Source organism: Eucalyptus grandis, chromosome 9, assembly GCF_016545825.1.
Source record: "Eucalyptus grandis isolate ANBG69807.140 chromosome 9, ASM1654582v1, whole genome shotgun sequence".
In the NCBI taxonomy this organism is placed as follows: Eukaryota; Viridiplantae; Streptophyta; class Magnoliopsida; order Myrtales; family Myrtaceae; genus Eucalyptus; species Eucalyptus grandis.
In genome coordinates this window covers 17,775,223-17,788,369 of record NC_052620.1, presented here as the reverse complement: position 1 = coordinate 17,788,369, position 13,147 = coordinate 17,775,223, and the positions used below count along the sequence as shown (strand labels likewise).

The window sequence follows — 13,147 nt, the reverse complement described above, 5'->3', positions numbered from 1 at the left end:
TTCCAGTATAAAGAGATAAAAACAAATGGTACAACGGATGATGTTGTGATCTTCACTGACTTATCTCTGCTGATTTTCAATATTGTGAAGCGCGGAAGTTACAAATTCAAAACGAATCTTGGGTCTCACTCTGTAACTAGAAGAGAGACAGCTTAGACGAATGGCCTTCACTTCATCATCATGACTTTTGACCGTTTGAACCGGAATAGTTGAGCATTTTGTTTCTGGTTTTCGAAGGGTTTTGGAAAATTGGTGAGCTTTTAACCTAACCCTTACACTAATTCACAGTGCATTATAATCCCTCCAAGCGAGTCAGAGTTCCAACTCATAAATTAAGCCATTTCCGCTAGTTAACTCGCGATTTTGACCTCATCCTCGGGGAGTAACTTTCTTCGATTTGATTTCCTCGACCTAGACCATAGAATCGCACATGTTTAGGATCAGATATCGTATGACCTATTTGATAAAACTATGATATGGAGGGTCGACCCTTATTTCTGATCGGAGTTCGGCCCTTGAGCATGACCCCCCACCCCAACTTTTTCCTAAGAATTCATTTACATTTCTTGAAATATGTAGAGATTGATCCTAAACATTATAAATCAACACCCACTTGAGCGTATCCTGGTTTAGCCATTCCCTTTTTTTTTTCCTTTGCTTTCCTCCCATTTAGGGAGCTTTTCTCTTTTGATCTAATTTAGATATACAAGCTTCTCTCTTCCATTTTGGGGAGATTTTTATCCCGATTTAGTCTAGATCTATGGATTTTTGCATGTATGTTTTTAGGGTTTTGCAGGAGATCAAAGGAATTTCATGAAGGTTTTGCTATTACGGTTAGATCTATGCTCAATCAACCTTTTTACTCTGAATGGTGATCATATTAGGGATGTCAAAATTCGGTGTGAACCACAGAAAGGCAAAACCATAATAACAAATGAAGTTTTCAATATGTACTTATTACTTAAGACGGATTTGGTGATTGACTACTAATTTTGATTTAAAGTAGTCACAAATTTGTTTTTAGAGCGTATGACCCCATACCCCTAATTTTGTTTTGATAATTCATTTTATTATCTAAAGCATGCTTTGCTTTGAATTTGGGATTTATTTTAGTTTGCAATTGGACTGAGTTATTTTTTTCTTTTTTGTGAAAATATATAAAATGTTACTTTAAAAAAAAAAAAAAAAGGCCAAACGGGTACCCCTAGTAGCTCTTATTTGGGGGGAGCTCCAAACCTCCCTCACTATGTAACTGACGTTTTAGGAGACTGAAAGTTAATAACGCTTATCAATCCCAACAAGGAAAACAGCAATACCATGCATGGAAAATGAAGAGCGTCAAGTGTCCTTTTAGGCAGAAAGCGAGGTTAGAAAAGAACCTGTCAGGTCTTGAGTCAGCGAAAAGAGATGCAAAAGTATGATTCACATCAAGCAGCCATTGAGTCAAACTGTTGAAATACCAGTTTGGGACCGTACCAACTAAAATAGGAAAATAAAGTGCAATTACAAAGTACGAAAAAGGAAACGAACTTCCAAACTTCGAGACAAACCAAAGTTAACTAGATACGATACGAAACCAATTCAGTCCCATCAGGTTCAGTTGCAAAACCTCACTAAATTCGCTTCCATTTCAATTACCCCCAAATTGAATTCAGTTCCACGTGCAATTCCACATTAAACTGCCATATTGCCATAAGAAATAGCATGTCTTGACAAATTAGCAATTTTCACTGAAATGGAGTGCTGTTTTATCTCTTCGGCATCCCTGCCGATTGCCTCTGTCCTTGGGACAACTCTCGAAACAGAATTCTTGATCCCAGAGAAACCATTGAAACAGAAAATAATAACCCCCCACAAAATCAATCTAATGTCAATTAATACAAAACAGAGAAAAAGGATGTCAGACCAAATATCTTACATTACTTCCCATCGTTCCTTTCTTCCCTTATAAACTTAACTGAAAGCCCTTCAATCATCTCTCAGGGAAGTAGTTCCTCCAAAACACCCCCCCAAAAGACCCCAAAGAATTACTTATGCCTATATTATTCTCTTGCTGATGTATTCATTGCAGGGTCACAAATCTCATCTTAAAAAAAAAAAAAAAAAGACAACAGAAAATTATCAAATGCAAGAGGGCAACAAGGAGGAAATGATTAAAAGACCCTATAATGCTCAAATTCTCAAAGCTCTATTGCTGCCTCTAGGATTGCACAGCCAGCCTCTGAAGGTGTTCGATGAAAACTTGAAGGCTCACATCATCTGTGAAAATCACATCCGACCCAGCAGTCATTTCATGGGCATTATTGTATGTGGCTGATGGGTTCAACTTCGCCAACAAGAACCTTGCCTGTTCATAATGCAAGAGAGAATAGAAACTGAGTTCTCTAAAAAAAGTAATGATAAGAGTTTAGTGCGTAATCTCAGGACAGCCCAGTGCATGCATTGAAGCATCTGGAATTTTGTGGCATGTCAGGAGGATAAGAGTAGTAAATAAGGTATCTAACACCAAATCAGAAATTTCTGGGACAATTGAGAAGTGCAAGTTATTAATTTGTGGATATGCAGAGAATTAAGGTAAAAACTACAAGGAATGTATGTCAAGCCAAAGGTCGTAACTTTGTACATAGGCCAAATGTACTCAAGAAAATAAAGAAATGACTGTTCGAAACAAACACTTAACTCATTTGCAGTTTTGAAATAAGCTTGTAAGAAGTATTTTTAATATATAGTCTCTTTGGCTTGAAAGAGAACAAGATGCACAAAATGTTGAACATTGAGACAACAATTTTTTACCTTATGTCATAAGAATAAGCACATGAAACAAAACGAAATGTTTTAGAATGAGACTGTAGCAAGGCAAAAAAGGAATTAGATAAAAGTGCTAACCTGTGATCCATGCTGATCACATACAACCAATCTGGGAACAGGAAACCGTTCTCTAATGATCATCTGCGCATCATCCTGAGGAGCTTGCAATAGTTGTGCAAATGCCTGTAAGTAGGAAAACAGAGTCAGATGGAACAACTCGAGCCAAAAGCAGCACTAGGCAGCATGCTGTCCCAAAAGGATTTGCTTGAACTTTGGCCTAGATACCAACAGATCAAATCAGTTACTGTATATTTGTAGTGTTAAGTTACAAAGAGGCAGCAGAACAGAGCAAAAAGTCCCAATCAATGTTGCGATATATCTTACCAAGTAGATTCAAGTCTTAGATAATTTATGTGCTGAACAACAAGCATTTAGGGTTAGTATTTACCAGAACAACACACAGTTAAGCAGCACCATATCAGATTCCAGCAACACCACTTGAAATTACCCAAACATAAACATCAAGCAAAAAAATTTACAAAAACTTTCACCAACACATCTTCCCATGTAAATCTCCTGTTTTATCAAATCAGGAACAGACCAAATCAGGAAGACAGACTCTGCCTTAGGTTGAAACCCAACATGAGGCACGTTCACTGATAGAGCCATCTGAACACATCTTCCCACCACATAAGCTATTCCCAGGTAAATAAAATAAACTAGAAAAAGCCCAAATTTCGGTTTTACTTTCCATTCCTGCACAAGGTCACATATTATCGACAGCATCAACTAGATTAGTACATCAACAGTAGTCTGCTTCAGTCTGTCATTACCATTTTCACGAATTAGCTAGGGAATCAACAGTATCTAAGCAATGACATGGCTACATTGTAGGCAATTCAGTCGATGAGGTTTCCATAAACTGTATCCTAAATAAGCTTAATCAAATCGGCTGACATAAAACATAAGCTGGTCAAGTTAAGAGAATCAGCAAAACAGGGTAACTAAGCTTCCATTATAAAATACTTACTTGACATTCTATAATTATTTGTATTATAGACAACCCAATTGGAAAAATTAATCTGCCAGACTGCAAAAGCTAAATTTTAAGTGCTGTAGTTATTTAGGTACATACACCATCTTTCTAGGTTAAACAGTGGGTTGAAGCAGAAACAAAGACTTAAGAATGGGCTCTTTTTACTAATTAACCTTTACTATTGTTTTATAATGTGTATTTTTGAGTTGTAAAGCGAAAGCAAAAAGACAAAAGTTTCACAACTCTCCTCGAAGATTTATGGTTTAAAATTCTCTAAAGACAGTTTAAAGCTAGGGCCTTTTTATGCTCTGGAGACTAAAAAGAAGATTGTCACTAGAGGTCACTCATGTTAAGAACAAAATTGTATTAATAAGAATAGCAGTGAGCCTCCAGATAAATAGTAATGCGCTTCACCAATGGTCTGAGTCTTGGGATCAGTAGTCAGAAAGGGACGAACAAATCTAATTTGCACAGGCGCAGGGCAGCTAGAATCATTTAATAAACTCATTGGAGATTAAACATAAAGTGTAAGCATTATAAGTTACTGCAAAAAATTATCAATGACTATGAATTGCATCAAAAGCAAGATGCCCTACTAGCAATGCATCTTTTACACTCTAAACTGAAACTTACCTTAAGATTTTTATACAATGCTAAAAAAAAGAGTGGACATCAGAAAAATTCCCTTTAGGTGTAGAATTAATTATTGTGTTTCATTGAGAACCCAGTATACAGGGAAACTAGTCCCAGAAGCTCTAACCCACTCCACCCTGACCAAAACCGGAAAGGTATAGCAGCAGTCTTCTCAATAAATAGTACAAAGCCTATATTTCCCATCTGACTTATAAAAGATATCTGCTGAAGAAGCTAATACCATAGGAATTCTAGCTTTTATGAATTTTAGGGGAACCAAAAGCAGTTTAACTCAGCATACGAGCATTCCAACACCCACTGAATCCCATGGCAATTCAGAGAACAAACCTGGTGCTCTGGTTGATTCTGGTATCCCATGTTACGCCATTGAGCTATCGTCATTCCATGGAAAATGACAACGCTAAAATATGAGTCTAGCAATAGAATACGATCAGCTGCTATGGAAGCTACATCCAGCAAAGCTGGCGCTGGTAATGAATTGAATGAATATGATATAAGTGACGGTTGAATCATGACCGCAGCATTAGCAACATTTTCACGGTTTAACAGCATCCGAAAGTAGGCAGTCTCATCTGGACTATTGTTGAAAACCTGCCAACCACACAATGGCCTCCGTAAAATGATCAGTCAAAACAAAATCGATTCACTAAGAGACACACCAAGATTACCTGTACAAACTGTGACCGCCGTAAATTGAACAAAAATTGAGGAAATAATGAGAAACATGGATTTAATGTAAAGGATGCGGGATCATCCTTTCGATAGTCACCAAACTTGGAACATAGGCGGATAAGTTTCCTATCCAACCACCGAGTAGCATCAAATCCTTCCTGCTTTGATGAAAGGAAAAATTAGGAGAAAAATGACCAGAAACCAGGCAACAAGCAGCAGTTAAAAAGGATACTTGGCAAAATAAAATTGGAAATAAGGGTCATGCAAGCCAATTCTCCAGCTGACAAGAAACAAGGAAAGGAACACCACTGGATCAGATTCTCATCACTTCTTTCCTAATTTTTGCTCAATGATATTATCATAGTATAAATGGCATGTTTTTCATTTAGACAAGAACAGGAAACGAATTTTGAGGAGATTAAACACACTTGAGAGGCACGTGAGTTTCTTTACCTCCATCTCCATTTTGAAGGAAGCTATTCTTGCCATTACCACAGCAGCCGTCTCCTGATCAAAGCCTTGTACCAGGTCCTGGTAGCAGATGTTTTTGCATTTAATGAAGGACAATATCCAAACAGTCAACTCTGACAATTAGACAAGACTAGGAGGTCCACATAGAACTGAAAGAAAAGAATACACTCTAGATCTATTGTCATTAGTTCTTACACAGTCAACAAAAAATATCTAACTATTCAGACTACCGAATCATGTCAGCAGTTCAAATGCAGTTTCAATCAACAAGAAAGTCAATTTTGTTCTCTCTTGAAATAAAGTCAATGACAAAAGACTTGGATAGAAAGTGAGTAGATGGCAATTGCTCAAGACCTTACAGAAACATCGGCATTACACGATTGTGACCAGGAAAAAAAAAATTAGGTGACAATGGCACTTTCATAATGTTACTTCGAAGTGGACAGATAGTACTATGAATGTGAACGACCTCCAATTTCCACATTCAGGGAACTGTGAGAAGTATGGAGTAGTATACATGAACAAAAGAGGAAGAGATGCACAACAATCGTAGATGTGGAAGCTAGTGCAAGTGGTCACCATAGGCAAAATACGTCACTTGATTGGTCAATCAACTGTAAGATTCACCAAAATCACCAGCAAAAAATCAAGGGACTAATGGGGAATTTCATCAACAAAATTGATAAACAATAATGTCACCTTTGGCTTTCAAAATGTTCATATTAAGTATGAGCACATACCTCAGAGCTAACAGAACTGTCTATCCACGTTCGAGTGACCGTTGTAACTCTAAGCATTGATTGGCCTTCGGGGTTCTGATAACTACAATTGATACATAATACAAGTCCATTAATGAGTGGAAGTTGCAAAAGCATAAAAGGAGCAGAAATAATCAAGTTTCTCATCAAAATGAGTCACTTGTAATACCTTGTGAGGAACTGCAGATACAACTGTGGGTTCACAGTTCCAGGAGCAGCAGACCGTTCACTGGATGAAAGATCAAACAAGACAGTCAAGCAAGTACTCTTGTCAAGGCCACACATTTTCCATGCTGTAGTGCCACCCTCCCCAGTGACTGTGTCTGCGACAGCTGGTCCTTTCTGCAACGCACATAGAGCAACTCTCATCCTAACCAAACCTCATCCACAAAATATACAAGCTTAAAAGCAACTTGGGAGGTACCCTACCTTCTCCAAAGATGTGCAAGGTCCAAGGATACCTTCTATTTTGATGTCCTTGGAGCAGTTAATCTCAAGTGTGCCACTGCAAAAGTAGAAGGAAAAGAACTTGATATTTAATAATGTGCCACATCTTTAAAATTCACATAATTCTTTAATGGCACCATGGCAGCATATTTTTCAAAATCAATGCAAGATAGGAATTTTTTTCCTGGCCATATGAATTGGCGTGCCCCAAGGATATGTACACATGAAGTACTGGCTACAATCACAAAAGCATTAGACACCCCGAAAAATTTCTTGTAGAAGGGATTATGTATAATGTGAACATGATATAGCCAAGGCCGGGATCTAGCTGCCACAGTCCATGTTATGAGCTTAGACTTAATGCCATTAAAAAAACTTTTCCTAAGCTATCAAGATTCATACATGTTAGATACCAAAGGCCAAGAGAGAAAGCACCTTCAATGAATTAAATGTTCGAGCCAATTATGATACCAAAACTCAGCAACTGACAAGGACAGATAAACATTTTACAAAAGTAACTGTAGTTTCATTCTTAAAACTTCTTTAATCAACACCCCAATAAAATCCCTGAAGTTGGTGATTTATGCAAGCTGTTATCTACTAAAGTTTGCATGACCAAAGAGCACACAATAGATAGTCATCAAATTATGAGAATTCAGTGGTTCCATGCAAAAAGAATCTGCTTCTTATTATGCTTACCTAACTTTTTAGCATAAGCATATAAGTAACTAATCATTCTAGTCAATCAAGTGGATCAGTGGTAGGTTAGCATGGAGTTTGGCCCCATTGAGAAAATATCTGAATCTATCCCTAACAGATTTACTTCTCCAATTCCTCCTTGGCAATAGAAGGAAAGCATTGGCTTGGACTTGGAACCAGTAAAGTGATTAATCTTAACAAAATGGTTCCACTCATGTATAATCAAATAAATGAAATCAAGAGAAGAAGAACGCAATAAGACACCATACATAAGCTAGAAAGTTGAATATATGGTTGAACACCTAAAAACCACATACCACATCTATCATCTTTAGCAATAGAGAACATATCATCTCCAAATGCACAAAGATTGCCTAAGGACTTGCAACAAACTTAGCTTGCACAAGTCTCTAACAGGAAGCAACCACCACTAAAACTGAATGAAGGAGAGAGATCAAAACTTACTTGAAGCAAAGTCCAAGAGATTGTTCCCCATCTTCAAATACACGTTTGAAAGAGTCCTTAAATACAGAATGACCAAAACTTTCTGCCAAAACAACCAGACCACCGGTTCTTTCAACGGCAACCTTCATTTCTGCAACCCCAACCTAAAAAGGCAGAAAATTTAAGCCATTAGATTAAAGAAAAAAAAAATCAAGAACAAATGTGAAACTAGTCAGAAACTGCTTAAGAATTTTTAGAGATAGTCATTCAATGCCCGAAAGGCATCTGGCAATTTAAGGCAGTGCTCTCATTTTAGACAACATCCAGAGACACGCATGTGTTCCCAATTGCAATATCACAATCTTGCAAAATGCATTTTGAAAACACATAACCACTAGAATCAATACAAGTGCTAAAATGCCAATGTACAACATTGTTCTAGTTCTCAATCACACTGCCACTATTCATTCTCAAGGAAAATAAAGAAAAAATAAAAACCGAAAAAATTAATTCTTTTTGACAAATATTGTAACATAAATCAAGTGCATAATACCATTAATTGAGGGGTGACAACAATTTATTAGTTGATGCAACAGTGGCTGCTGAAACTGCCCAGCCTCAACAAATCCCTATTTGGCCACCGTTCTATCCATATATTGAGTTCACAGCTTTTTTTTTTCTTTCCGCAATCCAATATTGTGGGTTGTGAACCAATTTGCTATCCCGATCCAAGAAAAGAAAAAAAGAAAACACAAACTGAAATTTTCAAGTGATCCATCAAGGAGACAGAGAGATGGGGCCAAAGCCAACCCAACCAGATAGTAAGTTCACTTTTCAGACCCCAGCTGAGTTTAGGATTATTATAATTTTATTTATTTATTTACTTTTTTTTTGGTGACTATGTAGGGTGTGCTAAAAATTGTGATATAGCGTATAGCTAGAGTTAACCATGATTATAGGTCACACCAAGTATACCATGTATATTTCATGTTGTCTATTTTACTACTATAAGTCGTCAATTCACAACAGTTGTGATGTGAAAGGAAACCAGCACTACAGATGATGGTTCACCACTATTTCCACAATGGCCACAAGTAACATTCTCCCGCACATAAAGGAGAAAACCTCGCCTGCCTAATCAGTTTGATACCTTTATCAACTAGTATGTAGGTTCAAAAGCACAATCTCTACCTCCAATCAAATTTCTAGTTTCATTTTGGTGATGTTCATCATCCATTCTATCAAATTCTTTGTGGTGAAGCAAACCCAAAATCTTCACTCTTCAAGTTGCTTGATTTTGAATTCACCTAAATCAACCCTTGCAGGGAAATTTAGGACACAATAAATCTTTAATCTTTAAGAATTAAGGCAATCTACATGCACTTAGCAGCTACTTCTGAATTCTACTTACGTTGACAACAATAGTAGTGTATGCAAAGATAAGATGCACAAAGGTTCTTTTTAAGTATTACATTTGTTAAAAGGGTGTTAAAACTTGCATCTTAGCTTGATTTTGGGATAAGGTCCTATACAACTAATCAAGGTTTATGATTAAAGGACTTTTTTATTGCTCATCTATGAAGTGTATACTAAACCAAGGTTTTCTACATCATTGAACTTATGCATGGAGACATGTTTTCTGAATAGTCTTATCTGATCTATTTGACTTTATGGCAGGTCCTTGGTAATCCACAGAAATATTCAGAACTACCTTCTGGATCAAGTGTCTGTGCCATTAGATTTGCATACCTGAGTTTAGCAGCCCATACGTGTACCAAAACTCATTGTTACACTTATCTCAGGTAATCACTATATTTATTAACAGAGTATATTAGTATGTATACTTAAAAATGTACATTAGACCAAGCATATCTGCATTTTGAACTTGCCAACCTAGTTACATTTTTGGAAAGGTTCCGTGTAGTTTACTCAGTTATATAGTGAGCCTAGAGTGCCGGAAATGCAGAATAAATAGACAGCATATTGAAAGTTGAATTGCTGGACTGATTGAAGTTTTATGGTGGCTTCCACAGATTCCACTAGTCTATGGTGATTTCTATACATAAGGCAGTGCATGCAAGGTTTGAATCATAGATTCATCCCAGTCTTTCAGCCAGTGGCATGTAATCCTGCTTTGTTATGTCTACTACGAAAATCTTTATAAGCAGATATCAGAATATGCTTTTAACCAAGTGCTTCAAATACTTTATAAGTCTAATGGAGGTGGCGGAGATCGCAGGAAAAACTGTGTCATCATACTAATTGGAAGTACAATATGCAGTGTAAAGGGTCAACAATGAGATGGAACACAAAGAGCCATTAGAATCTATCCAGCAACAAAAAGGCTGACTGCTATACCTGATCAAGGGCTGATGCGAAAAGATCTAAAACATGGCCCTGGCTGACCAGCTGCTTAGCAAGACTATCATAAAATTTGACTGCTTTCTTGAAATACGGTGCAGCATCTTTGTCAAGATCTTTATGTGACCGTACAGGATCCGATAAGTCTTTGGATACAATCTGTAAAATTCAGCATGATTTAATTCACTACACAAATAATGAGAAAGTAATACCAACTTCAGAGGAAACACTCAGAAATGATCGTCCCTCCTCCCTGCTCTCTGGAATAATTCCACCCCCCCAACAACAAAAAAAAAAAAAAAAAAGAGAAAAAACCCTTTCTCCCTCCCCCTCCCCTCCCCCAAAAAGAAAAAAATCAACATATGATGAAATTCTCGTCACAAAAGAGAACATGCTTAAGGTTAGGCATCCCTATATGCTTAAACAACAGATATCATACCCAAAAAAAAAAAAAAAAAAAAAAAAACTCATCTTTACTTATATAAAGAGCAAATATTTGTAGACAGAATTTCAACAACTGCTAGATGTAGACAAAAATCATCCTTTTTCCTTCAATTTATCTCAATCCCTGTAAATCAAGGTGCATGCAACCATGGGATCTATTAATATCAAACAAAATATACCGTCGATGCTCACAGGAGACTGCAATGCTTATTCAACAAAAGCAATTAGATAAATTGATAATTTATCAGAACAGAGGATTAATACAATCATAAATGGATTTAAATCAAGGATGAATCAAATAAGTCTGATTATCAATCATGGACCACAAGCTCAAAAGAATATAGGAAAAAGTAACAAGAGCAACATAAGAATTATCCGAACCATCAAGTCTCCAGAAAACAAGGGTATTCCACCCATCCCCAGACTCCAATAAGCTCAAGCAAGTCTGGCTCTTATTTCATCTGCAAATACAGACTGACAGAACTTGACTTCCATTTCTATATCTCTCACCTCTCCAGCACCTAATTATGTATTGTGCAATAGGGTTAAATTGACTTGCTCTAATCACTTGAGAGGGATCTACCACAGCCTCAATATCTTGAAGCAAAGGCAACAAGTGCTGGGGAAAACAAAGCTGACTGGACTCACCGTGCCCGGTCCTTCAGTGCATGGTCCTCCAACCAAAGCAACTATCCGAGCTCCGGTCCCAGGCAGACAGGCCCCAACTAAGCCGGCCGCAACACTCAATGCAACTCCTGTGCAGCGCGCCGCCCGATTACCTGGCCCAACAGGCCACTGATCCGTCTGCAGTTCATCCAACAACTGCAAAACAAGCACCGAACTCAATCAATAAATGATTCACCCATAATTCCAACTGCTAAAGCACGAAGAACGCACCGAATTGAGTGTGTACTCGCACTCAGACGCGGGCAACAAGAACCGGGTAACAGCAGAACCTCCTGGGTACCCATTTTGCACCATCCCCTTCTGGAAACCAGCGGTTCCCACCCGACTACGCGCAGAAACGCCCAGACCCAGCTGCTCCAAGACCTGCTCCTTTGCGATCTCCTTACTGCCTCGAAAGACATAAACTTTAGACATCTCAGAGAACCCCAACTCGTGGACCTGGACCTGCGTCCCAAAGGAGACGAATCCGACGAGGGCGTTGTCTGGCAACAACCCGATCGCCTGCTTGAGGGCTGACTTGGCGAAGCCCAATTCCTCCTCGATCATGCAGGTGTCGAGGACGAAGATGAAGACGGGGGAGGCATGGGCGTGCGGATCGTTGGGGTTGTTAGGGTTCATGGAGGGGAGAGAGTACTGAATTGTGGTGTACTGGGAGTAGAGCTCGCCAGGGAGGTTGGTGTCGGAGATGGCGGCGTAGTGGGGAGGGAAGTGGTTGCGCTGGTAGCAGAAGGGGCAGATCCAGATCTTGGCGGTGAAGTCGACGCGGGCGTAGGGGTTGAGGACGGCGGAGCAGGTCTTGCAGCGGAGCGGCGCGTAGGGGAGCGTGGGGATGTCCGGGTGGGGGCGGAGCGGGGCGATGCAGGCGGCGAGCGGGATCACGCACTTGCTGGCCTCCACCTTCGTGCGCGGCCACACGTTCCAGCTCATGCGGACGCCGTCCATGCCTTCGGGATCCACGCTCGACATCTCCGAAGACATGGTTTCCGAGGTCGCGGATTTCGATTTCGATCTCGATCGAATGCGGTCGGTCGAATTGATCTCTACGTCAATCCGATCTCGGCGGCGGTGACGACGATCTCTGTCTCTCCGGGCGTGGGTGGGAGGTTTTTTTTCTCTTTTTTTGTTGATCTCACCGAGCGATTTCGGTTTGGAAAGAGCGAGGATGCTAATGAGGCTCCGACGACTGGGCGCAGTCCGGAGGACGAAGACGAGACGAGACGCCGGGTTGGCTTGGGCTACTTGTAAATTGCCAAATCTGCCTTCCATTCGTCGGTATTTACAAGATTGCCACGCTTGCGGCGACTGCTTGTTTCCCAGGAAAGTCGGTGGTTGTCGAAAATTGCCTTTTCACACCGAGCCCATTCTCTTTGGTTGAAGAAGAAAACACGTACCAAGGCTAACTTTACTAATCATGATAAAATTTATCCAATATAAGAAAGACATAATCTAGATAAAATTATTCCACAGGATATGTAGGATCAAGATAAATGAGATTTTTAATATTCATAACAGAAAATTTATTTTCTTGAAGATAAACTCGTTAAATTAATAAAATCAAAATATCAAATTTCATTTTTATTTTTTTCCTATTTTTATTTATATATTCAAATTTCTTTCTATCTTATGATATAAATTCCATGTATAAAAATCTATATTTAGCTTTGGC

At 38.8% G+C, this 13,147-nt stretch overlaps 1 protein-coding gene across 1 annotated transcript; it reads right to left on the bottom strand.

Moving 5' to 3' along the window:
- Positions 1-1,667: 1,667 nt before the first annotated feature.
- On the bottom strand, positions 1,668-12,701 carry LOC104418457 (protein transport protein SEC23). The gene is made up of 12 exons (XM_010029813.3): positions 11,692-12,701; positions 11,443-11,616; positions 10,348-10,509; positions 8,011-8,153; positions 6,829-6,904; positions 6,569-6,741; positions 6,382-6,463; positions 5,624-5,701; positions 5,167-5,328; positions 4,826-5,089; positions 2,887-2,991; positions 1,668-2,347 (listed from the first exon to the last, which is right to left on the bottom strand). The coding sequence occupies exons 1-12, from the start codon at positions 12,457-12,459 to the stop codon at positions 2,201-2,203; spliced, it is 2,334 nt and encodes a 777-aa protein (XP_010028115.1). The 5' UTR covers positions 12,460-12,701; the 3' UTR covers positions 1,668-2,200.
- Between the last annotated feature and the right edge of the window lie 446 nt (positions 12,702-13,147).

Excerpts from the sequence above, each read along its gene's own strand:
- LOC104418457 (XM_010029813.3), bottom strand. The coding sequence starts at position 12,459 with ATGTCTTCGGAGATGTCGAGCGTGGATCCCGAAGGCATGGACGGCGTC. Across the intron at positions 5,329-5,623 it reads CCTTCAAAATGGAGATGGAG|GAAGGATTTGATGCTACTCG; the intron begins GTAAAGAAACTC and ends TCATCAAAGCAG. Across the intron at positions 2,992-4,825 it reads AGAATCAACCAGAGCACCAG|GCATTTGCACAACTATTGCA; the intron begins GTTTGTTCTCTG and ends TCCTACTTACAG.